General features: G+C 64.4%; 1 protein-coding gene across 21 annotated transcripts in view; it reads right to left on the reverse strand.

Annotated features, from left to right (window-relative positions):
* Positions 1-12,158, reverse strand: part of EIF4G3 (eukaryotic translation initiation factor 4 gamma 3) — a 228,978-nt gene that overhangs the window by 15,757 nt on the left and 201,063 nt on the right. For all 21 annotated transcript variants that reach the window (XM_068162751.1, XM_068162759.1, XM_068162756.1 and 18 more), the window contains 2 exons: positions 11,263-11,378; positions 1,810-1,982 (listed from right to left, as the gene is read on the reverse strand). In XM_068162751.1, the coding sequence (XP_068018852.1) occupies positions 1,810-1,982; positions 11,263-11,378 (289 nt within the window). The remainder of the gene's footprint in view (positions 1-1,809; positions 1,983-11,262; positions 11,379-12,158) is intronic.

Raw genomic sequence — 12,158 nt, forward strand, 5'->3', positions numbered from 1 at the left:
AGAGCCTTTCACAGCTCCTGGAGCCCAGCCCTGCCCCCAGCCCTGCCAGGGCAGCACTGAGCCATGGCCCCAGCACCACACAGCTCTGAAAGCCCTCTGGGGATGGGGACTGCACCACTGCCCTGGGAGGCCTGGGTGAGGCCCTGACAATCCTCAAGGGGAAGAAATTGTTCCTCATGTCCAAGCTAAACCTCCCCTGGGGCAGCCTGAGGCTGTTCCTCTCCTCCTGTCACTTGTTCCTAGGGAGCAGAGCCCAACCCTCACCTGGCTCCAGCCTCCTCTCAGGGAGCTGCAGAGAGCACTGAGGTCTCCCTCAGCCTCCTCTGCTCCACACTCAACACCCCCAGCTCCCTCAGCTGCTCCTCCCCAGCCCTGCTCTCCAGACCCTTCAGCAGCTTCCTTGCCTGCTCTGTGCCCTCCTGAGGACTGAGTGGGTGCCAGGGAGCTCCCTGGGAGCAGGGATCCCTTCACAGCTGGACCCCTGTGCAACTCCAGGCTGGGAACACAGAACCCAGAGCTGACAGGAAGCAGCAGCTGAGCCTCAGGATCCCTTGGGGAAGGTCTAAGCCATCTGACACTGCAGCTGCTGCCCTGCTGCCTGCTCTCCTCCTCAGCCCTTGGGGACTTGGCCACTCTGTAAGGCTAAGTGGCAGTGTATGGCTGAGCCAGGTCCAATAGTGGCTGTGCCCTGGGGCTGCACAGGGGTTGCACAGGACCCTGGGGCTGCACAGGACCCTGGGGCTGCACAGGACCCTGGGGCTGCACAGGGGCTGCACAGGACCCTGGGACTACACAGGGGCTGCACAGGGCTCTGGGGCTGCACAGGGGTTGCACAGGGACCCTGGGGCTGCACAGGGGTTGCACAGGGACCCTGGGGCTGCACAGGACCCTGGGGCTGCACAGGGCTCTGGGGCTACACAGGGGTTGCACAGGGACCCTGGGGCTACACAGGGGCTGCACAGGGACCCTGGGGCTACACAGGGGCTGCACAGGGGCCTGGGGCTGCACAGGGGCTGCACAGGACCCTGGGGCTGCACAGGGGTTGCACAGGACCCTGGGACTGCACAGGGGCTGCACAGGGCTCTGGGGCTGCACAGGGGCTGCACAGGGGCTGCACAGGGCCCTGGGGCTGCACAGGGGCTGCACAAGGGCTGCACAGGACCCTGGGGCTGCACAGGGGCTGCACAGGGCTCTGGGGCTGCACAGGGGCTGCACAGGGGCTGCACAGGGCCCTGGGGCTGCACAGGGGCTGCACAGGACCCTGGGGCTGCACAGGGGCTGCACAGGGGCTGCACAGGGCTCTGGGGCTGCACAGGGGCTGCACAGGGGCTGCACAGGACCCTGGGGCTGCACAGGGGCTGCACAGGGGCTGCACAGGACCCTGGGGCTGCACAGGGGCTGCACAGGGGCTGCACAGGGGTTGCACAGGACCCTGGGGCTGCACAGGGGCTGCACAGGACCCTGGGGCTGCACAGGGGCTGCACAGGGGCTGCACAGGGCTCTGGGGCTGCACAGCCTCCTGCCTTAACCCCAGCTGGAGACTCCTGAGCTCTCCCTCCTCCTTCAGCGGGATTCAGAGCTCTGCCAGGAGCCAAACAGGGCCAAAGGCAGCACAGAAGTGAAGCAGACACCCACCTGGATCCCTCTGAGCACACTGCCCTCGCCCCCAGCCCCTGACCCACTCCCAAGTCCCTCCCAGGAGGTCGCCCTGAGGGATCCACCCTGCTGGGGCCCTGGGGGCGGCCGCGGCGGGGGCAGACCGGACCCCCAGCCCGGGCGGCCGAGGGGAAGGGCGCAGGGAGTACGAACCCCTTGAAGAAGTCCTGCTTGCTCAGCTTGCCTGCCTGCACCAGCTGGTGCAGGAGCTGGCCCAGGTGGTCCCTGGTGAGCTGGCTCCGCTCCAGCGTCGACTCCACTCCCACTCGCACGAAGACAGGCAGCAGGCTCCGGGCGCTCAGCTCCTCCACGCACTGCGTCGCCTCCTGCGCCGGGGACACAGGCACAGCGCTCAGCCCGGCCCCGGGCACGGCTGCCGCGGCCTGCCCACGCCTGCCACCGCCTGCCCACGCCTGCCCCCTCCCCACAGGCGCCCAGGGCCAGGCTGGGCTGCTGGGAGGGGGCCCTGCCCCCGGCGGGGGCTGCAGCTGGCTGAGCTCTGAGCTCCCTTCTGACCCAACCCGCTGGGAGGGAGCTGGGGTGGCTTGGCCTGGGGAAGAGGAGGCTCAGGGGAGACCTTCTTGCTCCCTCCAATTCCCTGAAGGGAGGCTGGAGGTTGGTTCTCTTCTCCCAGGCAGGCACCCAGCAGCAGAACAAGAGGACACAGTCTCAAGCTGTGCCAGGGGAGGTTCAGGCTGGAGGTGAGGAGAAAGTTCTTCCCAGAGAGAGTTGTTAGCCACTGGGATGTGCTGCCCAGGGAGGTGGTGGAGTCCCCATCCCTGGAGGTGTTCAGGAGGGGATTGGATGTGGCACTTGGTTTAATTGTCAGGAGGTGCTGGGTGACTTGCTGAGCTCTGAGGTCTCTTCCAACCTTATTGATTCTATGATCTATGTCCTTGGCCAAAGGCTTCTGAAACACCAAGGCACAAACTGGGCCTGGTTTACTGCAGGGCTTCTTAGGCAGCCAGCATCAGGGCAGAGCTTGCTGCAGAAGCTGCTTCTCCAAGGAAGTGGAACATCAGTGATGATGGCCTCTCATCCCTGAAATCCTCAGGGCTGGAGGTGAGGAGAAAGTTCTTCCCAGAGAGAGTTGTTGGCCCTGGGGATGTGCTGCCCAGGGAGGTGGTGGAGTCCCCATCCCTGGAGGTGCTCAGGATGGGACTGGATGTGGCCCTTGGAGCCATGGTTTGGCTGTCAGGAGGTGTTGGGGGTTAGGTCCTAGGTTGGGCTTGATGAGCTCTGACTCTTTTCCAGCCTGGCTGAGTGTGTGACTGTGTCTGAGTCTGCAGTGGCACTGCTGGGCCTCAGTGCAGTGACATTGGAGCACTTAATGCTGCTGCCATCAAATGACCAAGGTTGGAGGAGAGCCCAGAGCTCATCCAGCCCAGTGGCTGCTCCAAGCAGGGGGCTCTGGCCCAGGGCCACCTGGGGTTTGAGTCTCTCTCAGGATGGAAATGTCTTTAGGGAGAGGCAGCAGATGAGCAATTGCTGGAGCTTTGCTTGGGTCTCATAGGGAAGGCTGAGACAGGTTGGACTTGATGAGCTCTGAGCTCACTTCCAGCCTGGGTCATCCTGTGCCTCTATGCAAGCAGAGCACTGCATGCATCACCAATCCCCAGCCAGCCCCACTGAGGATCTCAGCCTAAAGCTGACAGGGGCTGCAGAAAGCATTCTGTGGTTCTGTGACTCAGTTTTGCCTTGGGCAGGGAGCAGTGAGGTGAAGCTGCCAGGCCAAGCTGCTGAGCTGGGCTGGGGACCCTCCTCCCAACTCACTGCTGCACACTGGCACTGCTGCACACTGGCACTGCTGCTAGCCATGGGGCTGGGGACAGGGGCAGCAGCAATCCTGCTGAAGAGAGCAGAATTCACAGCACACAGGCAGCAAATCCTAAACTGCAGAGTGAGGCTGCAGCTCAGCTGCTCAGTGAGAGGGTGGAGATGGTCTCCTGGGGGCCACCACCACACCTACTCCTTCACCAAATCCCAAGGCAGGCACATGGAGGACATCAGGTTGGGTTCCTGCTCTGACCTGGCACAGGAATGTCCCTGTCACAGATGCAGAGACTCACAGACTCTCAGAACTGCTGGGGCTGGAGAAGGCCTCCAAGGTCACCCAGTCCAGCCAGCAGCCCAACCCCACCAGGGCCACCCAACCATGGCCCCAGCTGCCAGGGCCACAGGGCTCCTCAGCACCTCCAGGGCTGGGGACTCCACCACCTCCCTGGGCAGCCTCTTCCCAGGGGCTGGGCATTCCCTCTGGATGTCTTTCTGCTGCTCTTCCACAGCCCTCTGAAGCCAGGCTGCCTCAGCTTCTCCTGGCAGCCACTGCTGCAGCAGGCTGACACCCACTGCCAGAGCCAGGGGCAGAGAGAGCCTCTCAGGGTGCTCAGAGGGGATGCAAATGCAAGCAGCCAGCCTGGGCTCACACCCAGCACTCAGGGGCTGAGAGAAGATTTCCCCTGCCTGCTGCTGGCTGCTTTGGTGGTGAGCCCCTGCTCTGCTCCTAGAGTCCCAGAGTTGGTTGGGTTGGAAGAGCCTTTCACAGCTCCTGGAGCCCAGCCCTGCCCCCAGCCCTGCCAGGGCAGCACTGAGCCATGGCCCCAGCACCACACAGCTCTGAAAGCCCTCTGGGGATGGGGACTGCTCCACTGCCCTGGGAGGCCTGGGTGAGGCCCTGACATCAGGTTGGGTTCCTGCTCTGACCTGGCACAGGAATGTCCCTGTCACAGATCCAGAGACTCAGAGGCACAGAACTGCTGGGGCTGGAGAAGCTCTCCAAGCTCACCCAGTCCAAGCAGCCACCCAACCCCACCATGGCCACCCAACCATGGCCCCAGGGCTCCTCAGCACCTCCAGGGCTGGGGACTCCACCACCTCCCTGGGCAGCCTGTGCCAGCCCCTGACCACTCCTGCAGCACAGAAATTGTTCCTCAGGTCCACCCTGAGCCTCCCCTGGCACAGTTTCAGGCCATTTCCTCTTGTCCTACCACCTGATATGGGAGGGAAGAGACCAACCCCCAGCTCCTTTCAGGTAGCCACAGGGAGCAATGAGGTCTGCCCTGCCCTCAGCCTCCTCCACACCACATCAAGAAGCAGAGGACAGCTGGGGAGCACCTGGAGGGTCCCCTTGTGGAGCTCCTTTCTGGCCTGTGCTCTGTGTAACCTAACAAACAAAGCCCCTCAGGGACTGCCACAGAAGCACTCAGGGTCCCACTGCAGACATCTCCACTGCCACAGCAAAGACCTTCCACTGACCTCCTGCCCCCACAGCTCCCTGGCTGGGGACATTGGCTCTCTGCTTAGGCTGTGCAGGAGCTGGCAGCCCAGAGCTGTGCCTGCAGGCCTGGAAGGGCTTTGCTCTGCAGGCCAGGGCCCTGCTGGTCCCAGAGCACAGGCTGGGGTCAGAGCTCCTCCATCACTGTGCTCCAGGATGGACAAGTGGCCATGGCACCACCTGACCCTGCTGCCACCACAGAGCTCTGAGCTGCAGCCTGCAGCAGTGCTGGGGGCATGGGACACAGGCACTGCCCTGGGGGGATGTGAGCACAGAGCCATGGAGGGGCTCAGGCTGGAGGGGACCTCACAGATCATCTCCTCCAACCCCCTGCCATGGGCAGGGACACCTCCCAACTGCACTTGACTGCCCAAGGCCTCACCCAGCCTGGCCTTGAACACCTCCAGGGAGGAGGCAGCCACAGCCTCCCTGGGCAGCCTGTGCCAGAGCCTCCCTCATGTCTGATCTCCCTCTCAGAACCACTGAGGTTGGCAAAGGCCAGCTCTGGTTGCCAGGCTCTCTGTGGGCCAGGAGGGGTGTGAGGAGCTCTGGGGGGGTGTGGCTGAGCCTGGGGCACTTTCCTCTTGCCTTGGCTGGCTGCTCTTGGCAGCTGGAGGGAAGATTCTCCTCTGCCTGTCTGCAGGGTGGGTAGAACCTCAGCAGGGCTGGGTGGAATTGCATCAAAGCAGGGGGGGATGGCTCAGCACAGGGCTGTGCTGTGTCCTGCTGCTGGGGTTGATGGAAGGCTCTGGGTGGCAGCAGGGAGGAGCCATAGGGAAGGGTCAGCAGCTGGTTCCATTGACTCCTGGAGGTTGGCAGAGCCCTTCAAGATCATCACTGCAACCCTTACCCCTGCTCCACCAAGCCATGTCCCCAGGCACCACATCTCCACAGCTTCTCAGCCCCTCCAGGGAGGTGACTCCAGCAGCTCCCTGGGCAGCCTGGGCCAGTGCCTCAGACCCCTGTCAGTGCCAAAGCCCAAGCTGCTGCTGTCCAGCCTGAGCCTAAAGCTGCCCTGTGCAGCCTGAGGCCATCCCCTCCTGGGCCATCCCCAGTCACCAGGCAGGGCAGTTGCAGCTGGAGCCCTGCAGCCTGTGCAGAGCACCAAGAGCTTCTCCTTCTCCAGCAGCCCCCAAGACAGAGCAGCTGCCTCCAGCTGAGGGCCCTCTTAACCCAGGGCTGCTCTTGTTTCCCACAGCTCACCTCTCTTCCCAGCCAGCCATGAAAAACACAGCACTGCACCCCCAAGCAGAGAACCTGCAGCAGCTCCCAGCCCCAGGCAGCCAGGGGCTGGGCTCTGAACTCCAAGCAACCAGCAGAGGGCCAGGAGACTCCTGGCTTAGGCAGTGCCACCACCCCTGACTCCTCCTGCCCAGGCAGGGGCCTGGGGCTCATGGGGAACCCAAGGGGAGGATTTCTCTGCTCCACACAATCATAACCAGCCATGGCCCCAAAGCAGCCCAGCACAAGGAGCTTGGCCTGGGTCAGTAAGAGTGTGGCCAGCAGGGCCAGGGCAGGGATTGCCCCCCTGGCCTCAGCCCTGGTGAAATGCTGGGCTCAGTTTTGGGCCTCTCACTCCAAGAAGGACATTGAGGAGGTCCAGAGAAGGGCAAGGAAGGCTCTAGAGGACAGGGCTGGTGAGGAGCAGCTGAGGGAGCTGGGGTTGCTCAGCCTGGAGAATAGGAGACCCAGGGGAGAGCTTCTGGCTCTCTACAACACCCTGAAAAGAGGCTGGGGCCAGGGGGGGATGACAGCACAGGAGGAAAAGGCCTCAGGCTGCACCAAAGGAGGTTTAGGTTGGACATGAGGAACAATTTCTCCAGCAGAGTGGTCAGGGACTGGCAGAGGCTGCCCAGGGAGGTGGTGGAGTCCTCATCCCTGAGGGTGCTGAGGAAACCTGTGGCCATGGCCCTTGGGGCCATGGTGGGGTTGGGCTGCTGGTTGGCTTTCATCTCTAGAGATCTTCTGCAGCCTTAATGATTCTCTGACTCCATGGCAAGAATCCTCCTCCTGACTGGAAGTGGAGGTGCCAGCAGCAGCTCTGCTCTGAGGGTGCCCAGCCAGCAGCTCCCTGGTGCTGCCACCTCACCCCTGGAGGTTCTTGGAGGGGAAGCTCAAACCCCTCAGCTCTGCAGCCAGGGGAAGCCTCCCTGCAAGCTGCCTGCAGAAGCTAAAAATCCACTGCCAAGAGAACTCCAACCCCAGCCTGCAGCCAGCAGGTGCTGGCAGCCCCAGCCCCAGGGGCCACAAACCCTCTGGGCTGCTGGGCTCAGTATCTGTTGGTGCTTTAGCTGCCTCCTTGCCTTGGGAGCCCAGTGGAAGCCTCCAGCTGTACTCCCACTGCCTCTCCTGCCTCCCAAAGGGCCACTGCTATGGAGCTGCTCAGTGACTCCTGCAGGCACACAAACACAGAATCAGCCTCACAGCTCATCCAGCCCAGCCTAGGGCCTAACCCCCAGCACCTCCTGACAGCTAAACCACGGCACCAAGGGCCACATCCAATCCCCTCTGGAACTCCTCCAGGGATGGGGACTCCACCACCTCCCTGGACAGCACATCCCAAGGGCCAATCTCTCTTGCTGGGAAGAACTTTCTCCTCACCTCCAGCCTAAACCTTCCCTGGTACAGCTTGAGACTGTGTCCTCTTGTTCTGCTGCTGGGTGCCTGCCTGGGAGAAGAGACCAACCCCCACCTGGCTCCAACCTCCCTTCAAGGAGTTGGAGAGAGCAAGAAGGTCTCCCCTGAGCCTCCTCTTCTCCAGGCTAAGCAACCCCAGCTCCCTCAGCCTCTCCTCCCAGGGCTGTGCTCCAGACCCCTCCCCAGCTTTCTTGCCCTTCTCTGGACACCTTCCAGCAGCTCAACCTCTTTCCTAACCTGAGGAGCCCAGAACTGGACACAGGACTCCAGGTGTGGCCTAAGCAGTGCTGAGCACAGGGCACAAGGACTTCCCTGCTCCTGCTGGCCACACTCTTCCTGCTGCAGGCCAGGATGCCCTTGGCCTTCTTGGCCCTCTGGGCACACTGCTGGCTCATGTTCAGCTGCTCTCCCCCACTACCCCCAGGTCCCTCTCTGCCTGGCTGCTCTCAGCCACTCTGCCCCCAGCCTGTAGCTCTGCCTGGGGTTGTTGTGGCCAAAGTGCAGCCCCTGGCACTTGGACTTGTTACATCTCCTGCCCTTGGCCCCTGCCCATCTCTCCAGCCTGTCCAGGGCCCTCTGCAGAGCCTCTCTACCCTCTGACACCTTCACAAGCTCCTGAAGCCATGAGCTGGGTGAGTTCAGAGCATGGGAGAAAGGTCTGGGTGGGAAGGGCTGACTGCAGAGAGAGCTTTGCTCTTGAGCTTCAAGCCCAGAAAGCTCTTCAGAGAGTCATAAATGGCTCAGCTTGGAAGGGAGCTCAGAGATCATCTACTGCAACCTCCTGCCATGCCCAGAGACAGCTCAACCAGGCTTGGTTGCATAAGGCCTCACCCAGCCTGGCCTTCAACACCCCCAGGCAGGAGGCAGCCACAGCCTCCCTGGGCAGCCTGTGCCAGAGCCTCAGCAGCCTCACACTGAAGAACTTCTTCCTCAGCTCCACTCTAACCCTGCTCTGCCTCAGCTCCAAACCCTTCCCCCTTGGCCTGGCTCAGACCCCCAGGCAAAAGTCTCTCTGCAGCCTTCCTGCAGGATCCCTTCAGCTCCTGGCAGCAGCTCTGAGCTCCCCCTGGAGCCTTCTCCTCTGCAGGCTGCACAGCCCCAGCTCCCTCAGCCTGTGCTCCCAGCAGAGCTGCTCCAGCCCTGGCAGCATCTCTGTGGCCTCCTCTGGGCTCCCTCCAGCAGCTCTGTGTCCTCCTGCTGCTGGGGACAGCAGAGCTGGAGGCAGGATTGGAGGTGAGGCCTGAGCAGAGCAGAGCCCAGGGGCAGGATCCTTCTCCTGTTAGCAGTGGGCAGCAAACAAGCTCCAGGGACAGCTCTCCTGAAACCACTCTGGGAGCTGCTGCTGCCCAAACCTTCACAGCACTGCAGAGCTTGGGAGAGACCTTTGAGCTCATCCACTCCAAGCTCTCCCCCAGAGCTCACAGCCCCAGCACTGCTGCTCAGCCACTGCCACCAAGCCACCTCCCAGGTGGCCTTTAAACCCCTCCAGGGACTCCACCACCCTCCCTGGGCAGCCTGGGCAGGGCCTGGGAACTCTTGCTGGGGAGAAATTATCCTACTCTGCAAGCTGACCCTGGCCTGGCACAACCCAGAGCCCCACTCCTGCAGCTGTGTGTGAGGGGAGGCCTGGCAGAGCCTCTGGCCCTGGAGAGAGAGCAGGGCAGAGCAGAGCAGGGCAGAGCAGGGCAGAGCAGGGCAGGGCAGAGCAGGGCAGAGCAGGGCAGGGCAGAGCAGAGCAGGGCAGGGCAGGGCAGAGCAGAGCAGGGCAGGGCAGGGCAGGGCAGGGCAGGGCAGAGCAGGGCAGGGCAGGGCAGGGCAGGGCAGGGCAGGGCAGAGCTGGGCAGGGCAGGGCAGGGCAGAGCAGAGCAGGGCAGGGCAGGGCAGGGCAGGGCAGGGCAGAGCAGAGCAGGGCAGAGCAGGGCAGGGCAGGGCAGGGCAGGGCAGGGCAGAGCAGGGCAGAGCAGGGCAGGGCAGGGCAGGGCAGGGCAGGGCAGGGCAGGGCAGGGCAGAGCAGAGCAGGGCAGGGCAGGGCAGGGCAGGGCAGGGCAGGGCAGAGCAGAGCAGGGCAGGGCAGGGCAGGGCAGGGCAGGGCAGAGCAGAGCAGGGCAGGGCAGAGCAGGGCAGGGCAGGGCAGGGCAGGGCAGGGCAGAGCAGAGCAGGGCAGGGCAGGGCAGGGCAGAGCTGGGCAGGGCAGAGCAGGGCAGGGCAGAGCAGGGCAGGGCAGGGCAGGGCAGGGCAGGGCAGGGCAGGGCAGGGCAGGGCAGAGCAGGGCAGGGCAGAGCAGGGCAGGGCAGGGCAGGGCAGAGCTGGGCAGGGCAGAGCAGGGCAGGGCAGAGCAGGGCAGGGCAGGGCAGGGCAGAGCAGGGCAGAGCAGAGCAGGGCAGGGCAGAGCAGGGCAGGGCAGGGCAGGGCAGGGCAGGGCAGGGCAGGGCAGGGCAGGGCAGGGCAGAGCAGGGCAGGGCAGAGCAGGGCAGGGCAGGGCAGGGCAGAGCTGGGCAGGGCAGAGCAGGGCAGGGCAGAGCAGGGCAGGGCAGGGCAGGGCAGAGCAGGGCAGAGCAGAGCAGGGCAGGGCAGAGCAGGGCAGGGCAGAGCAGGGCAGGGCAGGGCAGGGCAGGGCAGGGCAGGGCAGGGCAGGGCAGAGCAGGGCAGAGCAGAGCAGGGCAGGGCAGGGCAGAGCAGGGCAGAGCAGAGCAGGGCAGGGCAGGGCAGGGCAGGGCAGGGCAGAGCAGGGCAGGGCAGGGCAGGGCAGAGCTGGGCAGGGCAGGGCAGGGCAGAGCTGGGCAGGGCAGGGCAGGGCAGAGCAGGGCAGGGCAGGGCAGGGCAGGGCAGGGCAGGGCAGAGCAGGGCAGAGCAGGGCAGGGCAGGGCAGGGCAGGGCAGAACAGGGCAGGGCAGAGCAGGGCAGAGCAGGGCAGGGCAGGGCAGGGCAGGGCAGGGCAGGGCAGAGCAGAGCAGAGCAGAGCAGGGCAGAGCAGAGCAGGGCAGGGCAGGGCAGGGCAGGGCAGGGCAGAGCAGAGCAGGGCAGAGCAGGGCAGGGCAGGGCAGGGCAGGGCAGGGCAGGGCAGAGCAGGGCAGAGCAGGGCAGGGCAGGGCAGGGCAGGGCAGGGCAGAGCAGGGCAGGGCAGGGCAGGGCAGGGCAGGGCAGGGCAGAGCAGAGCAGGGCAGGGCAGGGCAGGGCAGGGCAGGGCAGGGCAGAGCAGAGCAGAGCAGGCCAGGGCAGGGCAGGGCAGGGCAGGGCAGGGCAGGGCAGAGCAGGGCAGGGCAGGGCAGAGCAGGGCAGGGCAGGGCAGGGCAGGGCAGAGCAGGGCAGAGCAGGGCAGGGCAGGGCAGGGCAGAGCAGGGCAGGGCAGGGCAGGGCAGGGCAGGGCAGGGCAGAGCAGGGCAGAGCAGGGCAGGGCAGGGCAGGGCAGGGCAGAACAGGGCAGGGCAGAACAGGGCAGGGCAGGGCAGGGCAGAGCAGGGCAGAGCAGGGCAGGGCAGAGCAGGGCAGGGCAGGGCAGGGCAGGGCAGGGCAGGGCAGAGCAGAGCAGAGCAGGGCAGGGCAGGGCAGGGCAGAGCAGGGCAGGGCAGGGCAGGGCAGGGCAGGGCAGGGCAGGGTAGGGCAGGGCAGAGCAGAGCAGGGCAGAGCAGGGCAGAGCAGGGCAGGGCAGGGCAGAGCTCTCTGTGGCACCTGCAGGAGGACTTCATTTTGCTTACCTTAAAATCATTAATGTGCAAGAACTCATCAATGATGGATTTGCATTTTCTCTCCACTTCCTCTTCTGACAGGGAAGGTTTGTCCTGTGCTGGAGCCTGGGGAGCCTCAGGCTTGGCTGGGGGAGCAAAAGAGACCAAAGAAACCACACTTAGAAAAGCAAAAGCAGAGGCCAGGAGAGCAGGGCTGCTGCTGCCCCACAGCTCCCTGCTGCTGCCCCACAGCTCCCTGCTGCTGCCCCACAGCAGCCACAGCTCCCTGTTGCTGCCCCACAGCTCCCTGCTCCTGCCCCACATCACCCACAGCTCACTGCCCCCTTGGCTGCTTCCTCCTGCAGCACCTCCCAGGATTTCATAGAGCACAGAATGGGTTGGAAGGGAGCTCAAAGCTCAGCCAGCTCCAACCTCCTGCCAGGGGCAGGGACACCTCCCACCAGCCCAGGCTGCTCAAGGCCTCATCCAGCCTGGCCCTGAACACCTCCAGGCAGGGCACAGCCACAGCCTCCCTGGGCAGCCTGTGCCAGGCTCTCCCCAGCCTCACTCTCAAGAGTTTCTTCCTCCTCTCCACTCTCAGTCTCCTCTCTCCCAGCTCAAAGCCATTGTCCTCCTCCTGTCACTCCCAGCCCAAAGTCCCTCCCCAGCTCTCCTGGAGCCCTTCAGGCACTGCAAGGTTGCTCTGAGGTCTCCCTGAAGTCTTCTCCAGGTTGCACAGCCCCAACTCTCTCTGCCTGTCCCCACAGGGGAGGTTCTCTAATCCTCTGATCATCCCCATGGCCTCCTCTGGAGCCTCTCCAGCAGCTCCAGCTCCTTCTTGTGCTGGGAGCTGCAGAGCTGGAAGCAATGCTGCAGGAGGGGTCTGGGCAGAGCAGAGGGGCAGAATCCCCTCCCTGCTCTCCCTG

Source organism: Melanerpes formicivorus, unplaced genomic scaffold (genome assembly GCF_026170545.1).
Source record: "Melanerpes formicivorus ecotype bairdi unplaced genomic scaffold, bMelFor1.0.p_v2 SCAF_67, whole genome shotgun sequence".
Taxonomy (NCBI): Eukaryota; Metazoa; Chordata; class Aves; order Piciformes; family Picidae; genus Melanerpes; species Melanerpes formicivorus.